The sequence below is a fragment of the Convolutriloba macropyga genome, chromosome 9, assembly GCF_964194025.1.
Source record: "Convolutriloba macropyga chromosome 9, txConMacr16.3, whole genome shotgun sequence".
In the NCBI taxonomy this organism is placed as follows: domain Eukaryota; kingdom Metazoa; phylum Xenacoelomorpha; order Acoela; family Convolutidae; genus Convolutriloba; species Convolutriloba macropyga.
In genome coordinates, this window is record NC_134476.1 from 45,857,546 (window position 1) to 45,871,221 (window position 13,676).

The 13,676-nt window shown below is 33.1% G+C and overlaps 1 protein-coding gene across 4 annotated transcripts in view; it reads right to left on the reverse strand.

The window, feature by feature from the left end:
- Nucleotides 1-2,506: 2,506 nt before the first annotated feature.
- Nucleotides 2,507-13,676, reverse strand: part of LOC142345803 (glutamate receptor 2-like) — a 30,195-nt gene continuing 19,025 nt past the window's right edge. For all 4 annotated transcript variants that reach the window (XM_075398170.1, XM_075398172.1, XM_075398171.1 and 1 more), the window contains 3 exons: nucleotides 8,875-9,460; nucleotides 3,777-3,914; nucleotides 2,507-3,172 (listed from right to left, as the gene is read on the reverse strand). In XM_075398170.1, coding sequence (XP_075254285.1) covers nucleotides 2,613-3,172; nucleotides 3,777-3,914; nucleotides 8,875-9,460 — 1,284 coding nt within the window. In that variant the 3' untranslated portion in view covers nucleotides 2,507-2,612. The remainder of the gene's footprint in view (nucleotides 3,173-3,776; nucleotides 3,915-8,874; nucleotides 9,461-13,676) is intronic.

Here is a 13,676-nt window from a genome sequence, read left to right on the forward strand (position 1 = left end):
TTCTTAAGAAATTAAAACAAGTATACAACTAATTTCCCGTCATTCTGTAAACGTTTATTAAGTCAAAAATGTATCAAATTAAGATTTGTATCTTGCATATTCGTACATAATAAAAGCTCTGGCAAAAATGACTAACCAAAAATAATGCTAAATTTTGATGCACAAAAAGAATCTTTAAGTTGCTTAATAAAACTGCGACTTGTTATTTCTCATTACAGTCGAAAAATTCAACAAAATTTAGAGTTGGTTAGCTGCTATAGAATGAACATGCAATTGAAGTAAAGGAAAAAGGACAAACAAATTTATTTATTTGATCTGATGTACAAAAGAGTTCAATATAAAAGGTCACATTAATTGGTCAGAACTAGTAACTTGACCCACGAATTCATTGGTGCTCTCGGAAAATGTTTGAAGTTGTTACTTCAAACACGATACTAAATCTTATCTATTTTTTTTGTCTCCAAAGAAAAAGAAAGCTGTATTAAGAATCAATGCAATCAATGAGAACAGAAACCGAAAGGAAATAACTTGCAATAACACCAACCAGTTAACCATCCAACGTGCATTTTCAAATAAGTTTACTGCCACTTAGACTTTCTTCATGTAAGATAGCCAGTCATTTTGCGTGTTCTTGTGATGCTGACGGGTAATTTTTAACAATTTAAAACCTGGAATTTTCACACAAATTAGCCTCAGGAAGTTAAAAGTTAATTATCGATCAAAGCGCTCAAAATCCACGCACAATCACAATCTAAAAAACCCGATCATAAAAGGCTATTAACTTCATAATTTTGACCGTTTTTACTGACTTCTAAAGTAAAATTTTTGAGAGCCATTAATTTTGCTTAAAATCAAATCACACTAATACCAAGATCAAATTGCGTCTGGTGGAAACTAGAATTTGCAAGGTCGTTCACCGCAGCTCAAGTATAATTGATTGCCTAACTTTCACAAAACGTGGCTTCATGATGATACAAGCTTATCACAAATTAGTTGAATTTTATTAAACATAAGTTTAATTATTTGAACTGATCGGGTTAGATTGTTTGCCATTCCTGTTTAGTCGGACAGTCGAGCGCCAAGTTCTTTGTATTAAAATATGGTAATCGCAGAAAGTTACAAGGAAAATGAATTCAAAATAAATTTTCCTTTCGAGCGCAATCAGGAAACAGTTTTACGAAAAAAATCCAAATCGAAAAAAATGACGTTGTCTGTTTTTCTTTCATTTGGACTGTGACTGAATTTAATAGATTCTTATTCTAAGTTTTTCGTGCGAACGCCCCTTGATCTCCTCTAGTGTTTATTGGCAAGCTGTTTGAATTTTAAATTGTATGGCATTTAATCATTAATAGTACTGTAAGTCACTGCATTAACAGTACAAGTTTTTACCCAGTCAATTGAATCTTGGTACATCTTGATAAGACATGCATGATCTTGAAACTTCTTGCAAAACTCGAAACATCTTGCCAAGATCTTGAAATCATGAATACATTTCATGGTGGTAAATCTTGATGAGCGGGATTATGTTGATTAAATCTTTCTTGTCATTGTTAATCATGGTTAATGTCTTGTTTAATCTTTATTGGCTATCCCCTTGGCAAGATCTTGTTTCTTGACAGCCATGCAAAGATATTGCAAGTTCGCACAAAACTTGATATTTTTATGGTGAGTACCATGTCAAGATTTTGGCAAAATTTAGTATGTTTCTTATCAAGGCGTACCAAGTTTCAGTTCACTGGGTACATTTTCAAACTAAACTTTTGTGATTCAATCAGAGATGTGGTTCAGTTGAGTATGTTCAAGAGAAAGTATTTTTGAGTTCATGATTTTAATCACACATCAAACGGATGTTTCATACTGTTTTCAATCTTCTTTTCATTTCCTATTTTATACGATTATAGGCTTTAATTCTAATTAGGTTGTTCATCTTTTCAGGAAATTATGGGTGGGATTATTTACACCTCACGGACCAAAAAGGTTAAAGCATCTTTCGAATCTTGTAGACAATCTTCAAAGGCAATATTCTTTGTTAGCATACTTAAAAATAATCGTTCAAAATACTTCAAAGCTCAATATATCAAACGCAATACTTAAAAAACTTTGTGGCTTATTACTATTATTATTATTTTTAATAATATATTTATTACTATTATTGCTATTGTTGCTAAAAACAGTTACTTTGGGGCGAAAAACAGTAACATTTTCGAGATGTTTTACTCAAAAAAGTGTACAGCTTTTACTTTATTAGATATTTTTTCACGAGTACGTCAAAAAAGTTGCATCAATCTTGAATAATTTTTCCCCTCGATTGAGTATAAGCTATTTTATGGATCTTACAGCGTTCTTATTAGATTTAGGAGCTGCACAAAGGTTTCAGTTAACGTATAATAATAACGTTACAATGTTTTCGTTACAACGTTAAGAGACATTTTTGGTTCTGATATTCTGGTCCAGTTTGCAGGATCTCAATTATATCATCACGCAGGGAAAAACTCGGAGAAAAAGCTCAAAACACGAAAAGTAAATTTAGAAAAATTATCTGAAAATACAATATATACGCAACATTTACAACAAATAAGGATATATAATGACAGAAATAAACTACACAACTACTAAGCTATAGAGTCACAGTAGGGCGGCCTTTTATTACTATTATTATTATTTTTAATAATATATTTATTACTATTATTGCTATTGTTGCTATTGCTGGTTAATAAATTAAACTGATTGTTTTCAGTTACTGATAAAGTCCGCTTTAATGGCGAGTCCAGTGAATTTGCATTTTGTGAGTTTTGAGAATTTGGTCTGAAAAACTTGTACCAAATCAGCTCAATGCACGCGGAAAATAGCGCTAAGAAAGCACCGATTATTAGAATGTAAAAAACGCCCGCGACATTTTCCATTTCGAGTCCTGAAGCTTTGCTGTCGTCTGAACTTTCGTCCTCTGTGCATAAACTTTCAGCTTCGAACCATTTTTGTCTGATTTTTTCAAGCTCGCCGCTTTCCTGAAGTGAGAGGATACTTAATGTGATCTGTTCCTGGTAGAGAGCGCCTTTTCGAACTGCGAATGCGTAATTTTTGCTGTTGAATGGTTTCCCGACTGTCATTAGGTCACAATTCTTCTTTTTCTGGAATTGTAGCACAGGGTAATCCCACATGAAAGCGTAGTCTCCTGAAATTTAAGACCAGGTTAATAAGGTCCAATACGGAACAGGTGAAGTGTAAAGATAGACAGGTTAAAGCTCCCCCCTCTTGTAATGCCTCAAACAAAACTCCTGTTTGTCTAGTAGTTTGTTTTTGCAAAACATACTTTCAGGAGAGAATATAGGAGTCACCGCGTGAAGTTGATGGAATATGCTATTAAGTTATTTTGGTCCAATGAAAAAAAAAGAAAACTAACAACTGAAAAAAGGACAATGAACTCCTGAAAAAGTCTAAACCGCGTCCATTTAATTTTTTCTTTTGCATTGACATTGCAATACAGGTGATGGTAAAATTTGTAGAAACAAATTATAGAGAAGTGCCGTAGTTGAGTGGTCAAATTTTGAAAAAAAAAAACTGTCGTCTACCGATACTGGATATGTGAAAACACTGGGTTGACGTATAATAATACTTCGGGTCAAATGACATTTTTTGGTGACATCGCAATTAGGGTAGAGAAATTACGCCCTACGTGGAAATTAACAGTATTTCCATATTACTCGAAGTTGAGATCTTCACGCTTGAAATTTGAGGGCTCATAAAAATAACAGAAAAATAAGTTATTTTATTCATACCTTGCTTGACCCGTTTGTATCCGTCCTGTACGTCACTGACCATAGGACTTGGGTCCATAGATGACATGTAGTTCCACAGTTTGTCATAAGGAGACTCCTTGTTGCCCTGCTCCTCAAAAAACTGCTCCAGACTGCTGCCTGAAATTAAACAAGCTCTAAATGAAATGCTACCATAGCAATGGGCAACTGGATCATGATATCTATACTGGATCCAACCCTGCACAATTATTTAAGGGTTAAAAACTTTATACCAGACCGTCTTTTTTTGTTCAGTCAATTTTGGCCGATTAATATCTTTTGTGGAGAGATACAAAAAATATGAGTGATAGGCTTATGAAAAATTGAATCAGTTGTTAAAAAGGCTTTCTCAATTTTTTATGTTTCTCGAAGAGAACACCTGGCTTATAGTTTTCACTTTTTTTTTAAAAAATGTATGGAACTTTTCACGCTCCACAGTTTCTTAGGCAAACATATACACACTTCGTCGCTTGAAATATGCATTATATAAAAATTTTGCCTGTTAAGTTATTGGAATCACAAGATAAAACAGAAGAGAAATTAGAATATCTTTTCTAGTAAAATTGCGTAAACCTAATGTGCTTAATTTTGAGCAATAATCAGAATCATGGAGCTTTCGCTAGTTTTTAACGCTTTTGAGGCCATTAAAATTAATTTAAGATAAAAAAACCCCATATATTTATTTCAAAAAATTCTGAAATACCCTTTTGCCTTATCCCAAAGAAACATATGAGGTGAAGGGGATACTCAATCATCTGTAGCGCAGAGCCGGTTCAAGCAACCGGTTCGGTTTACAAAAATTCAACCGCAGTGCACGTTTTCAATACTTTCAAGGAAATATTTTACTTAGCCTTTATTTCAACTTTTCATCAAGCTACCTAGCCGAATTTTTGTTTTTGCTTTATTAACATTCTGTGGCGTGTAAGCTGAGAACTGTAAAAAGAACTCGTTTCTAAATAGGAACTAAAATGGGAAGAATTTTAAAACAATTTATGATCTCTAGGGTCTTCCGAACTTGCAGATGCAGACGATACGTATCACATTGCAGTGCCAAAGTAGTTGAGAGCAAACAGATTAATTAAATTTATTCTGTTTGTAATGACAATCTTTCAAAATCTTCCTAGGCGACTCTATGTGAAAATATTCCCGGATCCTAGTCTCATAGCATAATCGTACAATACGGATCTCAAGAGTGCATGACTTCGCATAACAAATCAAGCGTCTGTTTTTCTCTTCATTTTGGAATGCACATGACATTTTTGCAATTTTCCACTGATCATAAGAGAATTAGTGTTTTTGAATATTTTGAAAATCATGTGTGTGAAGGGGGGGGGGTGGTGGTGATGGCGTAGGGTGGGGGTCTTGTGGTTGGCGGAGAGGGGGTTGGGGGGTTGGGGCTTCGCTAATTTAGAGAGTATTGTTGTTCTTTGTGAACTGTTTTTAATGGAAATTTAATTTGTCACATTTTTTTGCTCTATGAATTGTTTTTTACAGAATTCTCTTTTGAGAAAACTGTTTCCAGCTCTTTTTCTACTTTGTACTGATTACTGACTTTTTGGTCCATTTTTGTCAAGTTTTTGAGATTCATAGATAAGAGGTTGCATAGGATGGAAATTTTGAATGGGCATGGAAAATGAAGTTTTGTAATCTGTTCTGAGGGTTAGAACTGCAAAATTTTGCCTGCTTTATTGTCTTGATATAGCCGTAAGTGACATGTCAGACTATGGCAATAGCAAAAACACAGATTTAAAAAGTTGTGGTTCAGTGCTAATTACTCTAGCATTATAATCCGGGTTATTCCGTAATTTCTAATCTTTTAACTTGGCTCTTTTATATTACGTGCTGTGATTCGTATTGATTTTTACACCATTAACTGAACTTTGGTTTTGGAACCATCACGAAAAACTAATAGGTAATTTTTTTTCTGAATTGGAGGATGCTTATAAATAAAATTGAAGGAAGGTGGTTTCCAGGAAATTTTTCCTGAAATCTTAAACATGAGCTCTGCGCTGCATTTTTGTTCCGACCCTCTTGAGGGGGGAGGAACTATATACTCAAATGGGTTTTTTTTGTTCCGTGAATTTTCGCCGATCGATATATTCATCGTAGAGAGTTGAGACTGGTATCTTTAGAAAGCTCGTCCAGCGTAGAATATGGAATTAAAAAGATTTTTTAAATTTTCGTTTTCTACAGGGAGTTATCGAGGTTTAAACTTCTGAGAAAAGAAGAGTGAATTCACGTTGTTTTTATTCACATTTTCCGGAATTTATGCCTAAATTTTCGTCAATTTTGCTAAAATTTGCTATAATTTTTAAGAATAGTGTCGTTTATTTTATTTTTAAAGACGAACAAGCATTGTTGATTGTTTTAATTTAATTTTTTTGGTCAAAAAATCTGGATAAACATTTCAAAATTTAGCCTTTTTCATCAAAAACAGCACGAAATAAGCTACTTTAGTCCACTTTTATTAAATTTGCCGACAGTACACCCCCAAACAACACACTCATACAATCTTTGTAGACTCAGAAGGGGGCTATTTCTACTTCAGAGTCCGCTGAGAGTGCTCTGTAGTTAAAACTTTGCCTTTTTTGCTAACTTTACTCGTTGATTATCAAAAATGCAGAATTTATTTTGAGTTTTCAACTAACAAATTATCTATATCTGCAATATTCGAAAAATCAATTGTTCCTAACGGACAATAAGCATTAGCAGGGATAGTTTTGGGCCATTCTTGGACTGTTACAATCCAAAAAAAATGGGTTGTAATCAGTCGGTCTTTTTTTTTTAAAAAAGACCTTTTTTTAATAATAAAGAACAGAACATATCAAATCAAAGCTCAGGAATGATAGGTCCAACCAATTTGCTTACAAAGCAGCTCGAAGCTAATGCATTTAGTTTTTTACTTGAAAGTTTATGGTCGTTTCTTTTTTTAAAAAATAATTGACTTTTCAATAAATAATGGCTTAATTAACTTTTCCTCTATTTTTTTCTTAATTTGTTCAACTTCCAGCTTAGTTTCAGCAAAGAAAGAATGCTTATTCTTTCTACTAATTTAACAATTATTCTCTGTTGCAGTTTTAAGCCTAAAGTTATTTTTTTCTGGCTTTGATACTACAAGATTTCAGATTTTTGTTTGTTTTGATATTTGCCAGTTTTTCACGTTTTCTAATTTTGTCACATTATCACATTATCACAGTTCTCATGTAACATTATTAGCGTTCAAAATAAGGCACATATTAAAATCGTGAAAGATTTACATAATCGTTTTAACGGCCTCGACGCCTCTTTCTTGAAGAAATCAATTGAATTTTTTAATTTTTGTCTAACTGTCATTTATACTTTGTCGTTTCGGTCGTATGAAATTTCCTGTAAAGCAATAGTTTTCATTGGTTTTTTATGGAAAAATAGAAGAACCGATATTCTGATATAAGTAGATAGCTGATGGCTTTCATGACTTTGAAAACAATCGTTTGCCAAAATTAAAAAAAAAACTTTTCTATTTCGCAGTTTTGTTCTTTTTATGTTTCTTTTTGTTACCTAATCTCGTTAGTTAAAGACAGGTCAAATATGACATTATGGGTGACAAGGGAACAAAAGGGATTGGTGTCCCAAAATCTTCTTTTTAAGAATTTGTTATGACCTTACTGGCTTCGACACCGGTTTTTCACAAAAAAAAGTAAATTAATTTGATTTTTGTCATTTTTGACGTTATTTTTGTGGATGCAAGAAATATTCTGGATAATTAGAGGTCTCCAGGGCTTCTTGTTCATGAATAAACGACCCTATTTAAATAGTTCTGTTTGTAATTAATGCCTTTCATGACATTGAATGTAATTTTGTTTCGCAAAAAAAATTAAAAGTATTACTTTAGCACTTCGCTTTTTTTGTCCACTTGTTACTTAGTCTTACTAATGAATGGCCACGTAATACATTATAGCTGTTTGAAGAAGGCGCAATAGAATATATTCTAAGGGCCAAAATATGGCTTGACGGTTTTGACAGCGTTTTCTGGCAAGTTTCAATTGAAATTTTGTGTGTTTTTTGTTGTTCTTTTTAGCCGCTTTAAAAAATGAATAAGGACAGGTCCTAATGCCCTTCTATAGAAACAGTGGTCATCGTAAATTTGTGGTTATATTAATTGATTCATAATGGTATTTATTACTTTGTAGTTAACTGTTTCAAAAAAATAAGTTAATTTTTTTATTTTACTGTTTTTGTTCTTTTTTGTATAATTGTTACCAAACCTTTTTATGGACTGGTCGCATGTGTTTTCTGGTGATTTATAAGTTTTTTTTGTTTAGTTTTTGGTTTATCTGACGTCATGTTGACTTTTTTGTTAAATTTAGTTTTTAAGAGGGACATAAATTTTTTGATGTAATTAATGTTTGTTGTTGTTGTTGTTTGATTTTGCTGTTCGTCTTGGCTCGCTTTCTTAATATTGACATATTACAGCAATCTAATGCATCAATTTATACTCCACTGAGTTTTTTGCTTGGGAGGCTATCTTATCGTTCATACAGAATTTTTTGAAAAAGACTTTTTTGGGATTCGCAAAAAATATGTTTTGGGTTTTTCTATCTGCTTCTCATTTGGTAGACAATTATGCCAAAATTGTGGATGGGCGGGGTCGGAACCTTATGTGCCATCGCACATTACCGAGCCGCCTTGTTAATTTTTAGATGCTTCTAGAAGAATCAGTTGGCATGTTTTTGGCGTTTAATTGTTGAAATGCTGTTGTTAAATATATGGTTTCCAACTGTTTATGAGTAAGTTAATTTATGATTAACTGTTTATGAGTAAAACGATTATTAATAAAATAACTAGGGCTCAAATAAGTCCAGTTTTTGTTCAAAATTTCTCATTCTATGAAGTTTTAGTAAAATTGATGACGTTAGTTTGCAAGCTGCATGGCTATGGGAAAAAGCATTTTTAACGTCTCTGCAGCTAATCTAACTTTCAAATCTCAAAACGTTCTAGAGAAATTTTCATCTCGCCAAATTGAGTAAAATTTTATTTTCAGCTCTGATGTGGTGTAATGGATAGATGGACAGATAACTTTAAGAAAAAATGAATAACTCACCTTTAACAGTTCCATAAGAGATCTTATTCTGTTGTGCTAAGTCATTCAAACTCTCAATGGGACTTTCCATCCGTGTAACTGTGAGAAAAGCTGCTAAGTTGGCAGTGTAAGTTGCGATGACAATCAGGGTAAAAAACCACCAAAATGTGCCCAACATTCTGGACGAAATTGACCTGGGGGTGATATCGGTTCCCTGCTGCATAAGCGATGCCAAAGCGAACCACATGGAATTATGGAAGTTGAATTGCAATGATTCATCAACGCCCTCGATACCATAAGGGCTGATCCTCGCCAACGCAAACATAACTACCCCAATAGCAAAAGTCGCTATGCAAATACAGATCCAAACTTGCACTGTCAAGGGTTCCAAAAACCCAAAGAAATTCGTCTTTCGTTGGGGTTTCCGAATCAAGATTCCGACACCGTAATCCATGTAGGAAGCTGTGAAGTCAACAACCTCTTCCCGGTCGTAATTTCGTATCATTCCAGCGACTGCTAAGTCGGCTTTGCCCCGGAGAACGTCACCAACAAGACCAGTCCATTGTTTCTTTTCTGGGTCGAACACCCCGTATTGTCTGTCGGCAACCTGAACACAATAAATTCTGAAAATAGTATACTTAAAGCGACAGCATATGCTGTGAAGACAATAAAATAAGGAACAAAACTTGATTGCTTAATTTTGAAAGATTTCTAGCTTTATTTGCCACTGTACGCTTCCTGCATAACTTGTCTATTTTTTTGTGCCATTCACGGAATGCTCGCTCTTTCCTCTCGCGCACAAAATGTTTTTGCTACAGGGGTCCTAACTTATCAAAAATTTTGAAAAATTAGTTTTTTTACATGTGGTTCTGTTATATGAAACTCTTCATCGGACAAATGTCAGGGACCAATTAATGCAATTCAGTGAAAAAAACTATAATGGCCAGTTTTTTGAATTATTGAATTTGATATTGTTTAGCCTAATTTCTCATCAAGAGTTGATTTTTCGATCAGGCCGTGTTTAACTATCATTTTGAAAATTGTTGGACCCAAATGTCTGAATTTATAATGTGATTATTTGGAAAATTTTTATTTGACTTGAAATCTCGAGCGCCGCAAAAAATAGCGAAAAAGGCGTTCAGAAAACTGAGCAGTTTTAGCCGGGATCAGTTTGTTTGTTGAAATAAAACTCAAAAACGCTCAATAAAGAACAGTCATTGATAAGAAACACAGTTTGTGGGGGCACCAGGCAACTTATCTATGTAGTGATTTTTCAAACGCCCCTTAGCATTATTCTAATTAATGGGAGAAATTCCCGCAAATTAATCCTCCTATTAAAAAAGACCCGCAACCATGACGACATTGCGTGCTATCCACAATAGCGTTATGCTTGAAAAAAAAATTAAAGATCTTAACATCGTGCACATCTGAGACACATAAGCCTTACTGTGAACTTGATACGTGAGATTTTAGAAAAAAAAAATTAAAGTTTTTTTCTATGAATCACTTTTTTGAATCTAAAAATTACATCTTCTATAAACTGCATATTTTTCTATGATTGATTGATCGTAGAAAAATTCAGAAATCAAGATATCCGTTTAAAAAAGTATAACAAGAATAGGGCAAAATGAAAATGCCAATGGTTCGTCTGAATTGAAGTAAACTCTATTCCCAGTTTTTCAGGATCCACCGCTAAGCATTTAGAAAAATTAGTCACTTGGCAATTCAAACCATTATCTATGCGACAAGAGATTGCATATTAAGCAAACAATTGACTAGATAAACGCGCTTTGCTTTCAATTTTTCTGAAAAGAGGCCACTACAGACTAAAGCATTTAAATGTAATTCTTAACATTCCATTTGATGCTATAAAGTGCTCAATATCCCAAAAAAACTTGTTGCATTTAAATGAACTGATAGAGTACTTACAAATTGTAATGTTTTTCAAACTATTACATCATTTATACACCCTTCATTGCTGCCCGAGACAAAAATGATACCAGAAGTAACTGGGAAAAATGAGAAAAACTGTAAAATTTTTCCTTATCAGGATTAATTAGGCATAGTAGACGGTTTACACTTTAAACTTGTATGTCTGAGTGTGTGTGTGTGTGTGTGTGTGTGTGTGTGTGTGTGAATTGCGGGTTATAATTGGAAAAATATAATTTCATTAATTCAAATAATTAGAGCTATGGAGCTACAAAATCAACGAAAATTAGGGTACATGACGATGAGTGTAACCAAAATTATGCCAATCTTTATTGTTTTCAGCCATTTTTTCAAATTTGTCAAAAATGTGGGAGATCTACAATCTACTGTGTTTTAATTTGCATTTGCCCAATTTCTGCAGACTTTTATTCAAATAATTTCTTCCTAAAGTCAAAAAAAGTGCTCGCCTGATTTTCACCCAATATCCTATGCACCAGTCAAACAATTTTCAGACAATTCAGATAATTGACATTGCAAAATGCTCTTATTTCAATCTACAATTAACTTACAAACAGTTCTACATATGAATGTTTCTTTTTGTTCTGTATCTTTTGTGTTTTGTTTGACCAATTGCCAATATCAAAAGACTTTGAGCTAACAGTTTTAGTGAAGTACAGGCAAGCAGGCGATGGTGTCTGACACCAATTATACCACAAAAAAGAAGTGTTTTGATTGGGGAATTGAGAAAAAAATTGGTGAATTACACTTTGATCATAGTTTTCAAAGATAACTTGCAATTATTCGAAACATACATGAGAAAACATCCATATCCTTATCAATGACTGAATAAAAGCCTATTTGAGTGAACATTTCCATGGAAAATAACTTTTTAGTTTTGAGTTGAAAATTTTTGTGAAAATTGTTTCTCTGTTTTACAAGTATATAACTTGTCCAGTGTTTGCACGCTGGAAGTAAATTACAAAGTCATAAATTTTTCATTCCTACCAAATCACTAAATTTTTTTTTACTGCAGCGACTTTTCAGTTGGTTTTTATAGGGAACAGTACGATTTAGATTCTTAAAAGATAGCGCTATCTTTTGAATGTAATCAAAATTCAGACTAACTTTTGAACAGAGACAATTGATATTTGGCCTGCACACACACACACACACATATATATATATATATATATATATATATATAATGTATATATATATATATATATATATATATATATATATATATATAGGCATCATTATTGTCTTCTCTTTTACTTTTATGTTTATTAATTTCTGATAAGACTTAGAAATCACCTTCAAATAAGCTAAAAATAAGCTTGAAAAAATAAATGAAGTTAATTGTCACAAAAGGTATTTTATCAAAAAAACTTTACACACCATAAAAAAAATCAAAGTTCTTTTTAAATGAATTTGGCCATCTGATTTACATTCTCTTGAGTTTCTTTCAAGTCAAGCATTTCCCGGGTCGAGGCCGAATGATTATCTTGTAAGAACTTGCAAGTTTCTGGCAGAAACTTCCAAGGCGATACATCGCCTTGCAAATTTTTCTTCCAAAAACTTGCAAGTTCTTACAAGTTAACAATTCGAGTGGCAAATTCTTACAAATTAACCATTTGACTTACAAGGTTCTTACAAATTATCCATTCGACTTACAAGTTACTTACAAGTTAACCATTCGAACGCACACCACACACACAAACACACCACGCACGCACATACACGCGCGCGCTCACATACACGCACACAAACATACGCACAAACACACACACACACACGCACAGACACATACACACATATACGCACTAAACCGTAAATAAAACGTTGAAAGACATGAATGTTAAAATTAGAATCTGAAAAAGAGTGAATTAAATTATAAAGAAGGGTATAAAAATGATGGGCCTTTAAATTATTTTGGGAAAATACTGACCTATGAGTTTGAAAATTCAATCAAAATCAATATTTTGCGAACATTTTTAAAAAAGCAATCGAAGAAGCTAATTGAGATCTGGAGTTTTTTTGATGGAATTGCAAAAGGGACTCTCTTGAATTGATGAAATTCAAAAAGTAACCATTTTGTCTACTTATGCCGAATTGTATTATGTTATCCAAACAGAGCAACTAACTCCTACGCGCTTTCTACGGTAAATGACTTATTGTTAAATTTAATTAACCAATAAGAGTTGTGCTCGACCGGAACGAACTTGCAAGACACTTACAAGTTAGCCATTCGCCTTGCAAGTTCTTACAAGTTAACCATTCGGTCTCGACCCGGGTTATAAAAGGGTTATCATTCAAGATCTTTCAAGAAAAATGATTTTTTTCGCAATAATATTGCAATTTTTTAAAAGAAAACAATGTCTTTTTTCCGCACAAAAAAATTTCCATGCGGAGACAAGTTTATCAGATATCATGGATATATATATATATATATATATATATATATATATATATATATATATATAATATAGATATATGTCTCAGTTTTTCCAGATATCTCAATCTTCTCTTTTCGAACGAAATCAGTACTATGGAACGATGCCTTGTCTAACAACGAAATAACTTAAAACTTCACAGCTTGCAATAAAATGCAATGGGGAAAGACTGAAAACTTGATAATATACGCCGATGGAACAAAGATGACGTCAATAAATCAAGTGACGAGACAGGATGTCAAAACCAATACGTGTCTTTACTTTCAAATAAGCCAATCGAATAAAACTTTTTCATCAATCGCCCTTAATTTTGACACAGCTATGTATGCAAGACTGAGCAAAATTAAATAGTTGGAGTCATTTTGCAAGTATTAGTTTTTTCATAGTATTCCCTTTCATTGAGAAGGACTGAATATTTGAAATTGGTCGATATGTTAATCG